The 19,834-nt window shown below is 49.6% G+C and overlaps 1 protein-coding gene across 1 annotated transcript; it reads left to right on the forward strand.

Moving 5' to 3' along the window:
• The first annotated feature begins 4 nt into the window (after positions 1 to 4).
• LOC119623488 (cancer/testis antigen 2-like) lies at positions 5 to 1,578 on the forward strand. The gene is made up of 3 exons (XM_073013294.1): positions 5 to 277; positions 941 to 1,075; positions 1,315 to 1,578. Exons 1-3 carry the CDS (start codon positions 9 to 11, stop codon positions 1,451 to 1,453), a joined length of 543 nt encoding a protein of 180 aa, XP_072869395.1. The 5' UTR covers positions 5 to 8; the 3' UTR covers positions 1,454 to 1,578.
• Positions 1,579 to 19,834: the final 18,256 nt, after the last annotated feature.

The following is a 19,834-nucleotide window of genomic DNA, read 5'->3' on the forward strand; positions in this document are numbered from 1 at the left end:
CAGGAGCCATGCAGGCCTCAGGCCAGGGCACAGGGGGCGCGGCGGGCGATGCTGATGGCCCAGGGGGCCCTGGCGATCCTGGTGGCCCAGGGGGCGATGCTGGCAGCCCAGGAGAGGCGGGTGCTGCGGGCGGCGGAGGTACTCAGGGCATCGCGGCAGCAAGGGCCTCAGGGCCAGGAGGAGGCGTCCCTCGTGGGCCACGTGGTGGCCCGGCTTCATGGCTGAATGGATGCTGCAGATGCGGGACCAGGAGGCCGGACAGCCGCCTGCTTGAGTTGTATCCTGTTCTGTTCTGTTCTGTTCTGTTCTAGACAGTTCTCGTGGCGGGATGGGGGCCGGGAGATGGGGAGGGCAGGGCCAGGTGGGGGAGGAGGCGGGGGAGATGTGAGTAAGGGGTTGGGTGGGGGTGGGGGTGGGAGTTGGGAGGTGGGGATACGGGAGGCCAGCTGTGAGGAGGGCAGCAGGTAAGGGCTGGGAGGTAGGGGGTGTGCAGGGTGGGGGAGAGGGGATGGGTGATGGGGTTAGGGGCACTGGGTCATGCAGGAAGGGGGGCAGGGGCCAGGAGATAGGGGGACCCGGGTGTAGGAGGGGATCAGGAGGTGGGGGGAAGGGGGCAAGATGGGAGCGGGTGGCGGGAGGTGGGGAGAGGGAGGGTTGGGTGACGAGGAGGGGGCCAGGTGATGCGACAGGGGGCAGGGTGGGGAGGGGCCTTGTAAGGGCATGGAGGAGTCACCTTGGGGTGCAGCAAAGGAAAGTGTGGAACCAAGACAGCTGAGTGGGATGTGCTACTGGGCCAGTGCCTGGGGAGACAGCCTGGGGGGGATGAGCTGGGCAATCGGGGGTGGGGGTGAGGAGTGGGGAAAGCTGACCTGGGGTAAGCAGCAGGCCGGAGGCACAGGCCACGTCCTAGGAGATGATGCCTTAACTGGGCCCCCACCAGCTACCTCACCATGCCTTTCCCGACACCCATGGAAGCAGAGCTGGCCCACAGGAGCCTGGCCCGGGATGCCCCACCGCTCCCCGTGCCAGGGGTGCTTCTGAAGGAGTTCACCGTGTCTGGCAACATACTGACTATGTCAGTTCAGGACCAGGACAGGGACGGGGCCTGGGTGGGTGGCCTGCGCAGCGTGGCAGGGTGGGGGCTGGGATCCGCCTACACCCCACGGTCAGGTTTCTAGAGACCTGGGAACACCCCAGCACAGGGTCTCAGAACAGAGACCTGGTGCACCAGGCCCGCCACCACCCGAGGGAGCCCGGGGAGATGGGTGCAGAGGTGTCACCTTTAATGTAATGTTCTTCGCCTCTCACATTTAGCCGACTGATTGCTGCGGACCACCGCCAACTCCAGCTCTCCATCAGCTCCTGTCTCCTGCAGCTTTCCCTGTTGATGTGGATTACGCAGTGCTTTCTGCCTGTGTTTTTGGCTCGGCCTCCCTCAGGACAAAGGCGCTAAGCCCAGCCTGGCGCCCCTTCCTAGGTCGTGCCTCCTCCCCTAGGGGATGGTCCTTGCACGAGCGGCCACTTCATTGTGGGGGCCTGATTGTTTGTCGCTGGAGGAGGCCGGCTTACATGTTTGTTTCTGTAGAAAATAAAACTGAGCTACAATTCCGTGTCTGAGTCTCTTCTCGGCGAGCGAAGGCACCTTCAGACTTGCGTGCCCTTGTCCTCGGGTTGCAGGGGAGGCTCTGGGATTCAGAGATTGAAGTAGCACAAGGTAATGGAAGACAATTTGGGAAATGGGGGAAAATGAAAAGCCACTGGGTCCCGCCGTTCAGCTTTAACTACTGTGGACATTTTAGAATACTTTCCTCAATATGCTTGCATTTATATGTTAAATATGTGACAGTAGCATGTATAATGTTTTTCCAGCTCAGCATTAAGTTTGTTCCCAAATTGTCTTCATTGAACATTTGAGCTTTTTTACTTTGAAAAAATTCTTCAAAAACATGTACTTGAATAGATGCATAAAACCAGCATTATCATTTCACTGTTAAGCCTGTGATATGGGTCGGGCATGGTGGCCCACACCCGTATTCCCGTCGCTGTGGGAGGCTTGAGGCAGGAGGATGACTTGAGACCTGGAGTTTGAAGCCACCCTGGGCCATGTAGCGATATTCTGTCTGTAGAAAAATCATTTAAAGGCCAGGTGCGGTGGCTCATGCCTGTAATCCCATCACTTTGGGAGGCCGAGCAGGGCGGATCACCTGAGGTCAGGAGTTCGAGAGCAGTCTAGCCAACATAGTGAAACCCCATCTCTACTAAAAATACAAACAGAACACGTTAGGCAGGCATGGCGGCAGCGCCTGTGATCCTAGCTACTCGGGAGGCTGAGGCAGGAGAATCACGTGAACCCGGGAGGCGGAGGTTGCAGTGAGCCGAGATCGTGCCACTGCACTCCAGCCTGGGCGACAGAACGAGACTCCGACTCAAAAAGATTTTTAAAAAAAATTAGCTGGGCGTGGTGGTGTGTGCCTGTAATCCCAGCTACTTGGGAGGTTGACGTAGGAGAATCACTTGAACCTAGGAGCTGGAGGTTGCAGGGAGCTGAGATCATGCCACTGCACTCCAGCCAGGTTGACAGAAAAAGACTCTGTCAAATATATATATATATATACACACACACACACACGTATATATATGTGTGTGTGTCTGTGTGTGTGTATACATATATATATATATATATATATATATATATATATATATATATATTTAAAAATTAGGGGTGGAGGGTGTGATGGCAGGTACCTGTAGTCCCAGTTGCTCAGGAGGCTGAGGTGTGAGGTGGAAGGATGTGTTGAGTCCAAGAGCTGGATGCTGCAGTGAGCTATGAATGCACCCCTGAGCTCCAGCCTTGGTGACAGAGCGAGACCCTGTCTCTGAAATTATGATAACAGTAATTCAAATAATTTAAAATCTTTGTGTACACGCAATATAACCAAAACACAGGTTCATTCCCTCACCTCTTGGAGATCGAATTAACAAGAGCGATGTCTGCTATGAAGAAGCAGACTTTCTGCCATGCTTGGTTTAGGGGAAGACGTACAGGTTCCTGCCTTTAAGGGCTCTGCTTCCCTTTGTGGGCAGAGAGCAGGGCCTTTTAAAGGGGGACTTGGCATGAATGGTAGGCAGGGGAGGGGGCAGGCGGCTGCGGGGTCTACGTGACATGCTGAGGTGCCTTGTCTGCTGCGCGGACATACTGGCACCATCTTGGCCAGAGCTACATTGGAAAGGGGCTGTATGTCAAGCTGAAACAGACATATTCTTGAGCTGCGTTCCGGGATGCTCTTAAGTTGCTTGGAGACAACTTGATCCCTTTGAGTTTTGTTTTAGAATTTGCTCAGTGGGACCAGAGCACATTTATAGTATTAGTTGACAATCTCCAGTGCTTGGCAAGGCTGTAGTTGGAAACGAGGACTCATACGCTGTCAGTAGGAGTGGTGGTAACCTCTATCTGGACATTTATTTGGCATTTTCTATTGAGGGAAAGATGTACATACCCTTCCACCTGTAGGGAAAAGAAAGAAAGATCAGAGTGTTACTGTGTCCATGTAGAACGGGAAGACATAAGAAACTCCGTTTTGACCTGTACCCCAAAGGATTGTTTTGCCCTGAGATGCTGTTAATCTGTAACTTTGCCCCAACCTTGAGCTCACAGAAACATGTGTTGTATGGAATCAAGGTTTAAGGGATCTAGGGCTGTGCAAAGTGTGCCTTGTTAATAAAATGTTTACAGGCAGTATGCTTGGGAAAAGTCATCGCCGTTCTCCATTCTCGATAAACCAGGGGCACAATGCACTGCGGAAAGCCGCAGGGACTTCTGCCCTGGAAGGCCGGGTATCGTCCAAGGTTTCTCCCCATGTGACAGCCTGAGATATGGCCTCGTGGGATGGGAAAGACCTGACCATCCCCAGCCTGACACCCGTGAAGGGTCTGTGCTGAGGAGGCAGGCCTCTTGCAGTTGAGATAAGAGGAAGGCCTCTGTCTCCTGCCTGCCCCTGGGAACGAAATGTCTCGGCATAAAACCCGATTGTACATTTGTTCTATTCTGAGATAGGAGAAAACCCGTCCTGTGGCGAGAGGCGAGACATGTTGGTGGCAGTGCCGCTCTGTTACTGTTTACTCCACTGAGATGTTTCGGTGGAGAGAAGCATAAATCTGGCCTACATGCACATCTAGGCATAGTACCTTCCCCTGAACTTATTTGTGACACAGATTCCTTTGCTCACGTGTTTTCTTGCTGACCTTCTCCCCACTCTCACCCTGTTCTCCTGCCACATTCCCCTTACTGAGATAGTAAAAATAATAATCGATAAATACTGAGGGGACTCAGAGACCGCTGCCCGTGCGGGTCCTCCGTATGCTGAGCGCCGGTCTCCTGGGCCCACTGTTCTTTCTCTATACTTTGTGTCTTATTTCTTTCCTCAGTCTCTCGTCCCACCTGACGAGAAATACCCACAGGTGTGGAGGGGCTGGCCCCCTTCATCCACCCACCTTGAGGAATCCATCTGAGAAACTCCTGGACAGGCAAATGAGGTCAAAGACAGGCAAATGCGTCCAGACAACTTTGACCAGGCGCTGAGCCACCGGCCCCTGCAGACAACATCACGGGCACAAAAGCAGAAGCCCAGGGAGCAAAGATGAAGATCCAGGAGCACAGTAACTGTCAGGTAGGGACCTGCTGGCCCACTGAGTCTGGGAGCAACGCTACAGGCTCTGCAGGGAGACCCCCGGAGTGACCCGGGGCCTGTCTCCAGAGGGCGGCCCTTCCTTAACTGGAGCTGCCTATTCCCCTCCTGCCCTAGGACGTAAACCTTGCTTGGCTGAAGTATTGAATTCACGGGGGATCTGACCCTGCTTCACCCATGATGCTCATCTGTCCTCTGGGGTCTCATTCCCTGAGCTTCCCAGAGCGGCCTCCTTTGTTTGGCTCAGCTCTGTGTCTTCCTTCCCGAAGCTGTGTCTCCAGTGTGTTAGGCTTCCCCTCTCTTCCCTCAAGTGACCTCAAGGGCCCAGGAGGAAACACAAGAGGGCGGGAGGGCTCCCTGAGGTGGGGAGCAGACAGACAACAGGTTCTCCTTCTGCCCTCCCTTGAAAGATGCCCCCAATTCACACCCACGCGGGCACCGGCATGGCAAGGTGGGTGAGGAGGGGGAATGGGCGAGGCCTCAGGTGATCCTCCCACCTCGTTTTCTAGCGTTAGCATATGGCATGGGGGAACAGCGTGGGGAGGTACATGGCTGTCAAAATGAGACTCAGGTTGGGGACATGACAATCATGAATGTGTCTGGGTCATGCAGCATACATGTGTGCTATGCACTCTCCGTATGACTCTGTGTGTGTGTGTGTGTGTGTGTGTGTGTGAGAGAGACTGCATATGCAGAGGCAATTGCAGGCAGCAGGGCCACCAGGATCCTGACAGTCCTCTCATGTGGCTGTGGGTGACAGTTACATTCTTCTCTATAGTTTTCTGTATTGCTCGTTCGTTTTCCCTCCCGTGAAACTGTTTTATCTACAGAGTCAGAGGAAAAACAATAAAATACTTTTTTTTTAAAGATGAGATCTCACTTTGTTGTCTAGGCTATGAGGGATTATAGCTCACTGTAGCCTTGAACTCCCGGCCTCAAGCAATCCTCCCACCTTGGCCTCCCAAAGTACTGGGATTACAGGAGTGAGCCTAGGATACGAAATGTCTTTCATAGATCGAAGGCTTTCAGGTTTTCTACTTCTCTTGAGCAAGTTTTGGTTATCTGAGTCATTCAAGGAATTTGTCCATTTCATCGAAATTGGCAAATTTATTTCCAAATATTGTTCCTGATATTTCCTGGTTATTCTTTTTTCAGTTTTATTGGTATTTCAAAAAGCATTCAGGTTCGTGGATTTTTCTCTATTGTTTGTTCATTTTACAGTTTTAAATTTCTGCTCTTATCTTTATTATTTCTTTCCTATTAGAAATTTAGATGTTTCAAATTTATTTGTTTTTAAAATTGGCATGTAAAATTGTATGTATTTACCATATACATTGACATGGGTTTTTATTTTTTTTTTTTATTTTTTTTATTTTTTTTATTTTTTTTTTTTTTGAGGCAGAGTCTCGCTCTGTCGCCCAGGCTGGAGTGCAGTGGCCGGATCTCGGCTCACTGCAAGCTCCGCCTCCCGGGTTTATGCCATTCTCCTGCCTCAGCCTCCTGAGTAACTGGGACTACAGGTGCCCGCCACCTCGCCCGGCTAGTTTTTTGTATTTTTTAGTAGAGACGGGGTTTCACTGTGTTAGCCAGGATGGTCTCGATCTCCTGACCTCATGATCCGCCCGTCTCGGCCTCCCAAAGTGCTGGGATTACAGGCTTGAGCCACCGCGCCCGGCCCGAGATGGGTTTTTATAGCTTTTATGTCTTTAATTGACACATACCAGTTCTACATATGTATTGGGTACATAGTGAAGTTTTGATACATATAATGTGGAGTGAACAGATCAACGTAATTAGCATATCCATCATCTCAAACATTTATCATTTCTTTGTGTTGGGAATATTCAATATCCTCATTCTAGCTGTTTGAAACTATATAATAGATTATTGTTAACTCTAGCCATTCTACAATGGTATAGAACACTAGAACTCATTCCTCCTATCTAGCTATAATGTTGTATCCTTTAACAAATGTCTCCATATCCTTCCCTTCCCCTCCCCATCCCAGCCTCTAGTATCTTCCGTTTTACCTCCCTAAGACCAACTCTTTTTAGCTTCTGCATATGAACGAGAACATGCAGAGTTTAACGTTCTGTTCCTGGCTTACTTCACTTAACAAAATGTCCTTCAGTTCCATCCATGTTGTCACAAATGACAGGATTTCATTCTTTTCATGGCCAATAGTATTCCATTGTGTATGTACACCACATATTCTTTATCCATTCACTTGTGGTTGGACCCTTGTGTTGATTCCAATCCTTGGCTATTGTGAATAATGCTGCAATAAACATAGGGGTGCAGCTGTCTCTTCAATACATTGATTTCCTTTTCTCTGGATAAATTCCCAGTAGTGGGATTGCTGGACCGTAGGGTCGTTCTATGTTTAGAGTTTTGAGGAACCTCCATACCATTCTCCACAGTGGCTGTACTACTTTACAATCCCATGAACAGTATGTAACAGTTCCCTTTCCTTTGCATCTTTCTCAGCATTTGTTATCTCTAGTCTTCTTGATACTGGCCATCCTAACTGGGGTGAGGTGATACCTTATTGTGGTTTGATTGTCACTTCCCTGCTGATGTTTGATGGTAGCCACGTTTTCATTTATTTGTTGGCCATATGTATGTCTCTTTTTGAGAAATGCCCGTTCAGATCATTTGCCCATTTCTGTTTTTCTTTGTATTCTTTTTTTTTTTTTTTTTTTGAGAGGGAGTGTCGCCCTGTTGCCCACACTGGAGTGCAGCGGTGCGATCTCAACTCAATGCAACCTCCGCCTCCCAGGTTCTAGCGATTCTCCTGCCCCGGCCTCCCGAGTAGCTGGGATTACAGGCACCCGTCACCAAGCCCAGCTGATTTTTGTATTTTAGTAGACACGGGGTTTCACCATGTTGGCTAGGCTGGTCTGGAACTCCTGACCTCCAGTGATCCGCCCACCTCGGCCTCCCAAAGTGCTGGGATTACAGGCATGAGTCACCGCGCCCAGCCCATTTGCCCATTTTTAAACCAGATTGTTTTGGTATTTTTGCTGTTGAGAATCGTGATTTCCTTGTATATTCTGAATATTAATCCCTTGACAGGTGAATACTTTGAAAATATTTTCTCCCATTCTGTTGGCTGTCTTTTTACTCTGTTGATTGTTTCCTTTGCTGCGCAGAAGCTTTTTAGTTTGATGCAATCCCATTTGTCCATTTTTGCTTTGGTTGCTTGGGCTTTTGTGATATTATTTATAAAATCCTTTCCCAGATGAGTGTCCTGATATACTTCAAATTGAAGATTTGAAGTATATATACATTGCGAAATGGTTAAATCTAACTTATTAAGAAATGCAGGCCGGGTGCGGTGGCTCACTCCTGTAATTCCAGCACTTTGGGAGGCCGAGGTGGGCGGGTCACGAGGTCAGGAGATCGAGACTATCCTGGCGAACACGGCGAAATGCCGTCTCTACTAAAAATACAAAAAAATTAGCCAGGCGTGGTGGCCGGTGCCTGTAGTCCCAGCTACTCGGGAGGCTGAGGCAGGAGAATGGCGTGAACCCGGGAGGCGGCAGAACTTGCAGTGAGCCAAGATAGTGCCACTGCACTCCAGCCTGGGCGACAGAACAAGACTCCGTCTCAGACAAAAAAAAAAAAAAAAAAAAAGAAATGCATTACCTCACGTAGTTGTCATTTTGAGGTGAGAACACTTACACGCACTCTCAACATTTTTCAGGAATAAAATGTATCGTCATTAACTATAGTCACCATGCTATACAACAGATCTCTTGAATGTATTCCTCCTACCTGAGTGTAAGTATGTGTAAATACAATACAGAGATATGATATTGCATATCATGGGGAAAAATTTAAAAGATCGAACATGTTCTGCTTAGAGTGTGTTATGGGCTGAATTGTGTTCCCCCAAAATTCGTATGTGAAAGCCCTCACCCTCAATGTGCATGGATTTGGAGACAGGGCCTCTAAGGAGGTTACTGAGGTTGAATGAGGTCACAGGGGCAGGCCCCTGGTCCTATAGGACTGGAACCCATATAAGAAAAGGAAGAGAGCCGCATTCCTGCCGGGCACTGCAGAACTTGCTTGGTTGGCCTTAGTCCCTCAAAGTCCTGCCAGGACCATTCACGGCCACTCCCGCGTGCTGGAAGACGAGATTGTCAGGGCTTTGGCAATATTGGAAAAGTCCTATTTTTGCTCCCCTTGCCATGTTTCTAGATCCTGCCCTCCACATACAAATAACAGGCTTGAGCAACCAGCGTTCCGTTCCCTCACTTCCCACTAAATGTGCCTGTGCTCCTGCTCACCCCCACGCACCCAGGAGCTATGGGTAAAGTCATAAAAACGGGGTGAGCAAGGCAATTCCCCGCTGCATCTCTCCACTTGCACCCCGTTCCTCAACTTCCACATCAAACGTCTTCTGAAGCCTCTTGAGGGTCGTTTCTCAAAACGCGTGCCCTGAGCCCAGCTTGGGCCATTCTCATCTGGCTTCCTGTGGCGTCCTAGTGTCTGTGGCACCCTCTCAGTCCTCGGCCTGACCCCGAGCCACGGACTGAGTTCCTTGGTGCGGGGAAGTTTGAGAATCTGGAGGTTTTTTCTCAGGAAGACAATTATGTGCATCCACCATCTCATTTATTTATTTATTTATTTATTTATTTATTTATTTATTTATATTTTTTGAGACGGAGTCTCGCTCTGTCACCCAGGCTGGAGTGCAGTGGCGCGATCTTGGCTCACTGCAAGCTCTGCCTCCCGGGTCAAAGCGATTCTCCTGCCTCAGCCTCCCGAGTAGCTGGGACTACAGGCGCCTGCCACCACGCCCGGCTAATTGTTTTTTGTGGTTTTTTTTTTTGTATTTTTAGTAGAGACGGGGTTTCACCGGGTTAGCCAGGATGGTCTCGATCTCCTGACCTCGTGATCCGCCCGTCTCGGTCTCCCAAAGTGCTGGGATTACAGGCTTGAGCCACCGCGCCCAGCCACATTTCTTTATAAAGTTTTGTAAATGTATAGCTACAATTTAATACCAAAATGGAAATAATTGTGGTTTTATTACATGAATGATAATCTTTCACCCCTGGGTTTTATGAAGAGGAAAGGTTTTATGCAAAACAATGTGTCTCCATTCCTAATTGTTTTAAACACTTTAGGAGGGATTGGATTATGTAGATTGGTTGTGCGATAAAGGAGATATTTTAATTATCATTTATCTTTTTGTATTGCGAGAAATTTCTTGTTCGCGAATCAGATTTTGCTGTATGTAATAGAAAGCATCCCAGGTGGCTGTCTGAAATGGCTATCGGTACATTTCTTGGAAAAAAAAAAAAAAAGATTCCTGAAGCCTTTAAGTACTGCCTCTTTCAGTCAAACTTTAAAACTGTTAGCAGTTTCAAAGTGCTCAGGAGGTGTGTGCAAAGACAGGTTTAATGGAGCTTGCACAGGTTGCTTTTTCCTTTGAACCTTTGAAAAAATTCACTCTTCACATTTTCTGACTCGAAAATTATTGAATCTTGTTGAACAAAACTTTTACATATTGAGATACTGTTTCCTTTTCATGGCAGAATTCTTTATAAGAGTTCGTTTGTTGAAAACCAGGAATCCTTTTGAATACCACAGCCTTAGTTCAATGTTGCTTTTTAATATATGGAAAATAGTTTTAAAACCAAATAGGAGTAATAGTGAATTATGAGGAACAACATAGACTCTTACAAATTCCAAAAATACTAACCTGGTGTCATAAGTTTGTATGATGCAATACATAATAATACTCTCACTTGAGAAGCTGTGATTGAGTACCCAGGCTAAGACTTTGCCCCTGTCTCAAACGCTAGTCGCTTGGAGGGAGAACACAGCTGACTGCTGTCTCCCTGAATACGTTTGACAGAGACTGTCCAGTTGGGGTTTCTGGCAGCTGAGACATCCAGGCAAGTTCCAACTTACGCGGGAAGGCCAGCACCAGGGCGCTGTCCCAGGAGGCATGGGGCCGCTGGTCACCAGGGCGGGGAAGGAGAGAAGCGTGAACACAACCCTTGCACACGATGACGCTGCTGTAAACGTGTACACCACAGGCTGTGGCTCGGCACGGGCTATCCGGTTCCCCGGAGGGCCAAGTGGCAGATACTCAAGCTGAGTGTGAAGAGATCTATCTAGGTCCCAGTGGAAAGAAGCGGGCCAGACCCCACTCCCAATTCAGTGCCTCCCTTTTGCCTGTCCCCTAAGCCTTCTCTCCAGCCCAAGAGAAAGTGGCAACTGGTCTGGAGGAGCCAGCCCTAGGCCCTACCCTGCTGGTTCTGCTACCAGCCCAGCACCTGTTGATGCCAAAGCTGGTGTGTGTCACGCCCCCTCGCCAGCACTGTAGACACAATGACTCGGCCAGTTGATAGTAGCCAACCTTCATCCTCAGCTACGCCAGAACCGGCATCCTTTAGCATCAGGAAAATGGACAGTGAGACTGAGATATCACCACATCATACTTGCCACAGTGAGATGCCATCGCATACTTAGTAGAAGGGCTAACATGAGAAAGACTGACCGTGCCAAGTGTTGGGGGAAATGATAGAAAGAACCAAACTGTTGGAAATGTGTCCAAGGCTTCTTGTCACTTCCACAAGAGTCCTACAAGAGGAAGATGAACTTGGACTAGAGCTAGGAGTCTGCAAGCCAGAGCTGGGAGAGGATGCACTTCTGAGAGCGTTGCTCTCCTCCTGAGACCTGAAGTCTTTGTTGAATGAGAACCTGAACATTTGGAACCTTACAGGCTGAGAAAGCTAACTACTTCTAAAGCTCCAACTGCAGCCATTTGCGCAGGTGCCCTGGAATCAGCATCCTGAGGAGGCGATACAGACTTTAAGAACCAGTCAAGTAGTTAAGATCAGCACTTCAGAAGTGAGACCAAGCCCCATTCATGAGGGATTCACCCCCATGACCCAAAATCGAGCTGACACTTCACATGGTGAAAACAGGAGGGAGGGAGGGAGAGAGAGAGAGAGAGAGAGAGAGAGAAGAGAGAGAGACAGTGGGGGAGGACGTGCCACACACTTTTATTTATTTGTTCATTTCTTTGAGACAGGGTCTCACTCTGTCGCTCAGGCTGGAACACAGTGGTGTGATCACGGTTCAGTGCAGCCTCAACCTCCCTGGCTCAAGCATTCCTCCCACCTCTGCATCCAGAGTTGTTGAGACCAGAGGTGTGTGTCACCACGCCCAGCTAACTTTTGTGTTTTTTGTTGAGACGGGATTTCGCCATGATGCCCAGGCTAGTCTCAAACTCCTGGGCTCAAGCGATCCACCCACCTTGGACTCCCAAAGTGCTGGGATGACAGGCGTGAGCCACTGTGCCCGTCTGCTACACACTTTTAAAGACCAGATCTCGTGTGAACTCAGACTGAGAGCTCACGCATCAAGAAGGAGACAGCCCAAGCCCCATTCATGAGGGATTCATCCCCATGACCCAAAATCACCTCCCACCAGGCCCCACCTCAAACGCTGGGGATTACAATTCAACATGAGATTTAGTGGGATCAAACATTCGAGCTGAATCACTGCATGACCTCCAAGAAGGCCATACTCCCCAATGCTCACATCAGGTGTGGCCCAGGGGGACAGATGGATAAGGAGAGACCGCCGGAAGGCAGAGCCGGTGGCCACAGAAGGCAATGTGAGGACAAGGTGTTCTTTCCCAGATGACAGACCCAAGGGCTGCCTGATGGAATAACCAAGGACTTTGCTCCACTGCTGGAGGAAAGCCCTCATGTTATCCCTGCCCAGAGGGATTTGTTCCATTGCTGCGAACCAGAGACTGCGGTGTGTCTCCCATCTACCCCTTCTGGCTGACTTCAAGTTACCCTCCAGTAATGAGTCTCACCTTCTTCCTTTTTGAAATAAAGCTCGAGTTTTACCCGTGCACATTACCATCTAGCTGGGGACTTATAGCCAGGCTCCCTCGTCATTAGATATGATTCCATGTGACCAGGGCCAGCGTCCTGCACACGGGACCTCTGCATGGGGCCCTGCTCTCAAAAGGACCTCACTCTTGGTCCAGTGCTCTTCTGTGGCCTCTGAAATTCCTCATCATTTTATATTTGAACTTGCGTTATGTAGGTGAAGTCCCTTGGGACAACAGAGCATGTGCAAGGGCAGAGGAGATACGCCGGTGTCAGCATGCAGATGTGTGGGCCCAGGCCCGCAGGTGCCAGAGGCAGTGGGCAGCACCCGTTCCATGCCTGGGGCAGTCTGGGGTGACATGGGGCCTTGATAGGTGGCCAGGGTGAGGCCTGGGCCCAGACTGGCAGTGGAAACAGTGGCTGGGACACGGAGGATGTGAAACCCCTGAGCCCTTGGCCATCCACTTCTAACTGCCAGTGAACAGACTCCCCCAAGTTGGGCCAGAGTCACCAGAAGACATTCACATCCCTCCCTTTTGATTCATAAGCCACCGTGCTGTGACTTCTGCCTCTGCCCCTCTACTGAAACTAAGGAGAAGTGGCAGGTGATGGCGAAGGAGGAGAGGACAATGCACAGGTTCTGGTGGAGTTCTTCATAAACCTGATGGGAGATAAGAAGCCTAGAAAGAGAAGCGGGCCTGAGTAGAAGGAAGATTAGGTCACCTGTGCTGTCTAATTCCTTCTGAAATAACCACGCAGGAGAGGTTGCCCGACATCAAGCCAGGGGAAAGATATGAGGTGTTGTCGCAGCAGAGAAGAGAGGGGAGAGCCAGGAAGGTCCCAAGGAGGAGCGAGAAGTGGGGCGCGAGCTCTGGAAGGGGCTAATTTGCTCCTGCCGAGGGGTTGGGAGGATAACGGTGACGGATGAGAATGATGAGACCACAGAAAGAAGAGATGAGGGAAGGACAGCATCGTGCACGGAAGGGCAGAATCACAGGGTCCCCAGACCCAGGTCACTATGGCCAGCAGACTGGAGGGCTCCTGCTCAGAGGGTAGCCCAGGCTGACCTGATGGAGTAAAGGCAGACCACATACTCTGAGAAGTACTTTAAGTTAAGACTGCAATGAACGGGGGGAGGAAAGCCATGCTAAACTTCAGGAAGAGAGGAAGCATTGGCAGGGCAGCAGGGCAGGGCTTTCCGACGAGACGCAGGCAGAACAGGGGGAACTAGCGTCGCCATAGCTCCTTGACTCTAAGGGGACCTGCTGCTTCTGTGTATGCAGATGCTGTGTTCAACCTGTCACAGAGAGTAGAGTCAGACTGAAGCCTCCCATCGGAGCCAGGCCCCAGCCGTCCCACATGGCCAAGACCTTGGGAAAGGGTACGGAATGTACACCATTCACTTCAAAGGATCTGGAATTTCTCAGTGAGGCACTGTGTGGCCACTGAAACAGAGAGAGGCATAACTAAGCATTCCAGGCACAGGGAGACAGACGCCTTCCCCTCACCCCCTGGGACAGGCTCAACCTGGCAACATGAACACCCCATCCATACCTGGTGGTGTCCAGCCCCAGGAATGACCCACCCACCTGTCACCCCAGATACAGGCAGATATGTTTTCTAAATAAGGTCACCATGTATGAGTCGTGCTCAAACTTTGGTACATATCAGAATCTCTCAGAGCCTGTTAAAATATGGACACTCCCCACCAAGCAGCAGTTAGAAAAAGCAAGTGCAGTGTGCAGCAAATGTGCTAAAATAAGGTCTCAGGGACTTGTTGGCAAAGTTTACATGTGGTTCAAACGATCTATTTCTACCTAAAGGTGGGTGGGTGGGTGGATGGATGGATGGATGGATGGATGGACGGACAGATGGATGGACAGGTAGATTAGCTAAGCAGATTGGCTAACCCCATTTGTCCTGATGTGATGATTACACATTGCATGCCCGTATCAAAATATTTCAGGCACCCGAAAAATGTATCCACCTACTACGTACTCATAAAAATTAAAAGTCAAAATTAAAATCAACAAACAGATTAGATAGGTTGGACAGGTGGATGGGTCATGTAAATACACAGACGCCTCCAGGGCCAGACCTGCCAGAGTCTCCCTCCCACAGGAATGGTGGTCCCTGAGTGGCCAGTTACACCCCCAGCCCCAGCCCCACACCACCTCAGGTTCCGCACTAATATACCCTGGTCTTCCCCCCTCCCAGCCTACCAAGTTGATCCTTGAGGTCGTCGATTTCTTTCTGCAGCAGAGGACGCTAGCCCTCCTGCCGGCAAGGTCTAGGATAGGTCTGTCCTATCACCCACCATGGTGTCACATGCTCAGGGCATCAAGACTTGGCCCCACAAGTTACTCTCCGGAGAGCAGCTTGCACAGTCTTATTTCTCGGGGCATAGATGACAGGATTTAGCCTTGGGGTCACTGCTACAAAAAGCCACCTCTTTTTGTAGATGGGCTCCCTAAAAGCCATGCGAGCCTTCTAGGGATTAACCTTCAAGGGATTAACCTCCCTTGCACCAGGAAGGTGGGATCTGACATCTTGGTAGGGGCTTGCTGGAGAAGACAAAGCCGGCCCCAGACATGTGTCTGACTCCCGTGTCTATGCTCCCAGCCACTGTGCTACGACTGATCCACAGACCTTCCGTGCCATTTATCCAGGTATGTACCTCCATTTGTGCATTTGCCGTCTCCTTAAATACCACTTGATCAACATCGAGCTCGTTATCTGGTCCTGTTCCTTTTGGAGCCAATGCCGTTTTCGACTTTGCCGTCTCCACCAGTGTCTGGCACATATGAGGGGCTCCCTGAATGTTGGATCCCTTCTCCGTCTTACTCTCCCTATGTCATCAGTCAACCAGCTCTGTTAATGTGTTCATTTAATTGAATAGGCATTTACACACACACACTGTGGAGCGGGTGCTGGGAAGACTCTTCCTTTGCAATACCCCGTATAGCCATCCCTTCTTCTCTATTCGTAAGTTTTGGGGCACTCATTACCTCACTCCAGGTCTCAGTACGAGCAACCTCCTGCACAGAGTCCCTGCCCTCAGGGAGTTCACAGTCTGATGGGAGGGACACGGAAGAACAGACAATTAATTCTTATGTGATATGTCATATGTCGGGGTAGGCTCAAGGTCCTATGGAGAGCACCCAAGAAGGGTGCCTAACCAGTTCTGATCAGGGACGAGGTGACATCTCTGCTGACACACAAAGAATGAGTAGGAACTAGCCAGTCAAGGAGTGGAGGAGAGGTGTGAGGAGATGCAAAGGTGAATGCCCCAGTTCCTGCTCACCATCTGTGGGGTAAGAATCTGACTATTCCAATATAGGATGAGGAGGGTGAGACAGAGGGAGGCACCAGAGAGGAAAGGACTCGCTTGGCTCATGAGTGGCTCTACTGATGAGTGGCTCATCAGTTACCACAGACAGATGCGTGTGCTTAGACCAGGGGCTCTCCAAGTGGGGCCTGTGGACAAGCGGCCTCAGCTTCCTCTGGGACTTGTTAAAGATATGTGATATGGTTTGGCTCTGTGTCCCCACCCCAGTCTCACCTTGGATTGTAATCCCCATAATCCCCATGTGTCAAGGGCGGGACCAGGTGGAGGTAATTGAATCGTGGGGGCAGTTTCCCCCGTGCTATTCTCGTGATAATGAGTGAGTCTCACCAGATCTGATGGTTTTCATAAGCGTCTGGCATTTTCCCTGCTCGCACTCATTCTGTCTCCTGCTGGCCCTGTGAAGAGGTGCCTTCCGCCGTGATTGTAAGTTTCCTGAGGCCTCCCCAGCCGTGCAGAACTGTGAGTCAAATAAAGATCTTTTCTTTATAAATTACCCAACGTCAGGTATTTCTTCACAGCAGAGTGAGAACGGGCAAATACAATATGGATCCCCAGGTCCCATCCCAGACCTACTGAGTCAGAGACTCTGAGAGTGGAGCTCAGAAATCTGTGTTTGAACAAGTCCTGCAGCTGATGCGGACGCCTCTAAAGTTTGAGAACCACTGGATGGAATAGAGCTTAACTATTCCCTGGTGGTTTTCAATTTGCATCTGAAAGCAGGAAGGAGTAACACACACACACACACACACACACACACACCCCACGTTTTAAACCTAGCTTCTGGAATTTTTCATAAGTTTCATCAGTTGCAAAGATATGATCTCTGGCTTACTATAAATATTCATCATTGAAAACTATCCGTGCCTGGGTATTCTTTGGAGAGACCTTGTTTGCCCTCAGCAGTGTGCATACCTGGCTTTGAAGAGCAGGCACTGAGACCACACAACCATGCCAAGGCCGTTGACGGGGCTTGCTCCCCAGCGAGCTCCCACTGAAAGACTTCCGCCATGTTCTAGAGCACGGGATGGGCTAGTCATTCTGGGAAGCAGTCTCTTCCTGTCGGCATCAGGGCCAACTCTGACCTCAGGCAGATGTGCCTGAGTGAGTGGACTGACTCTTCTCTTCTGGGGACATCATGTGGATGATGCAGGCAGTGCAGTAGAAAGTGAGCGTGTGGACAGAGCCGAGTACTTCTTCTTTCCCAGGGGTGTGGACTAAATGTCACTCTTTTTCCATAACTATCAACATTTCCTAACTAACTAGTTGGCACCCAGATTCTGAGGTCCAGCTGGGACAGACACAAGGGACAGCTCTTTAGGTACAAGATTGCCAAAGATGCCAGAGGTCAGGGCTGTGCCAAGAAAGTCACCTGAATCCAAGTGACCCTGCAGCCCTCCACTGTCGACCCATGGCTGATGATTCGGGGCTGCAGTGAAGCCAGGATAGGTAACGTGAAAGTCCGGTCCTCTTGCTAGGGACAGACAGAGGCCAAGCCGCAGCTGGCACATGTTCAGCTAGACTCTAGGAAGAGAGACACTCCAGGAAGAGAGACCCACTTTCCAGAGTCACGTGGATCACAGAGTGGCTCAATAAAGCAATCCAGACTTTTCAGCCTGAAGTTGGGCTGACTTGGGGGTTAACTCCGCTGACCTGATTAAGCCGAGTCTTAGGAAATACAAAAGGACCTTGGCTAGAGAGGCTCGAGGGAATCACTTAGAGGTGTCTGTCAACCCTATTGCTGAAGTTGTGGGTACCCTCTGCGGGCAGCCACGATTGTAAGTGTGGTCCCTGGTGGAGCAAACAGACTGACTCTTTGAGCCAACGAATGACGACAAATAACAAGTCCCTGCTGCAACCTCACAGCCCAATGCATGGGATTTCTGCACTCCTTGTCCAAAACCGAAGACGACCATGGGAGTTCACGGTTCCTTTTGGGAAACAGTGACTCTCATGTCAAAACATAAGAATTATGGGACGGACTGCCATCATTTTCCTGGTGCCGCTTCTATGCCAGGTCTGTGCTGGCAGCTGTGAGGAAGGCTAACACTTGGAGTGGACGTTAAGAATTCAGCATCAGAATTAAGTCAGCTTAGGATGCTTACATTTAGAATCAGCCTGCTTAGAAGGAAAACTGAGGGCAAGACTTGACTGAGGGATGGACTTAAGCTGGAGCCAGACAGATGGCCAGAGGTCAAGCTCAACTCCACCCCTTCCTGGATGTGTGATTTAGGGCGAGCTAGGATACTCAGCCTCTCTCTCTCAGCTTTAGATGTTTCCTCTTTCACGTGGAGCGAATAATAGCAGCTAGCTCACTTCGTTGTTTGGAGGAATAACAGAGAGAACACGCGGATACCTAGTTCCTAAGTGCAGGCATCCATTCAGAAAAGAAGCACGACACTCCCCCACTCCCACTAGTGAGGCCTCACCCTATGGCTCTCGGAGCATCTACACTGGAAAACAACGGTCCTGTATCAGCACATACCGGGGTATTCTGTGGTTAGCAACAACACACACAGCATTGGCAGCGTAGGCGGGTCCGGCTACTTTGTCTCCCATTCTGTGCAGAAGTGGAGATGGGCCCGAGACAAGCCCCAGCACGTCTCCCAGGGACATTGAATGTACTCAGGTGGAATAACTCCTGGGGAACAGGAATTACACAGCTAGATGCACGGAACAAAAACAGTTTGGTGTTGAAGAAGAAACAGGAAGGCTGGTCAGTGAAACAGATTTAAGAGTCCAGACATAGATGGGTTTAATCCACGTGGGAATTTGGCGATATAATAAAGGAGAAATTTAAATTTCAGAAATGATAGAGGCAGCATTGAATAAATGGCGTTTCGGACAACTGGCTCTCCATTTAGAACACACAAAGGCGGATCCCTACCTCTAACTTGTTGTGAATAGTTTCTCATTTGTCTTTTGCTACCCGTACACTTTTAATTTTATGCAGCCACTTTATCGTTTTTATGACTTTTCTTCTCTGTGGTTTCTTAGCTCAGAAGTGTTTTCAGGACGCTCAAACGAGAAAATATTCACAGCAGTCTGATGAAGCCAACTTTGTTAACAGAGAATTTTAGGACAAGACAAACAACCCGATTTTAGAAATGGGCTAAAATATGAATAAGGAGCTCACAAGAAAAGAAATACAAAAGCAAATAAGCGCATGAAAAGATGCTCAGTTTCACCAATTTTAAAATAATTTTCATTTCCTTCTTCAGTTTTTTTTTTTTCTTCTTCTTCTTGAGACAGAGTCTCGCTCTGTCACCCAGGCCACAGTACACTGGTGCAACCTCAGCTCACTGCAACCTCTGCCTCCTAGGTTCAAGCGATTCTCCTGTCTCAGCCTCTCGAGTAGCTGGGATTACAGGTGTGCGCCACCACACCCGGCTAAGTTTTGTATTTTTAGTGGAGATGGGGTTTCATCATGTTGGCCAGGCTGGTCTCAAACTCTTGATGTCAAATGGTCCCCCCGCCTTGGTCTCCCAAAATGCTGGGATTACAGGCGTAAGCCCCCCCGCCCGGCCTCCTTCTTTCGTTTTTAAAGAAAAATTAAAACAATGATTTGTTTTTCCGTCTGATTGGTGAAAATTTAAATAATTCCCATCAGTTTGGCAAGGATGTGAGGCTAGCAACACTGTCATAGGCTGTTGATGACAGTGTATATTGGAGGGCAAGTTGGCAGCGATGTAAGATAAGGGTAGGGGAAGGAGAGTCCAGATGGCCGGGGAATCTCCTCTGGCCAGAGCAGAAAGTACTGAAGGAAGAGAAAGAACAGGCAGGCATACTGAGCACCTTGTCCTGTGTTTTAATTGAGGGGTTTCCTGGGGTCTCACCCTGTGCGCTGCAGAGAGCAAGTCAGGACTGTGGAACAGCCTGAGCTGCAGGGAACCTGAAGGAAGCTTTGGCAAAACTTGGTGATGTGGTTTGGCTGTGTC

Source organism: Chlorocebus sabaeus, chromosome X (genome assembly GCF_047675955.1).
Source record: "Chlorocebus sabaeus isolate Y175 chromosome X, mChlSab1.0.hap1, whole genome shotgun sequence".
NCBI classification, from domain to species: domain Eukaryota; kingdom Metazoa; phylum Chordata; class Mammalia; order Primates; family Cercopithecidae; genus Chlorocebus; species Chlorocebus sabaeus.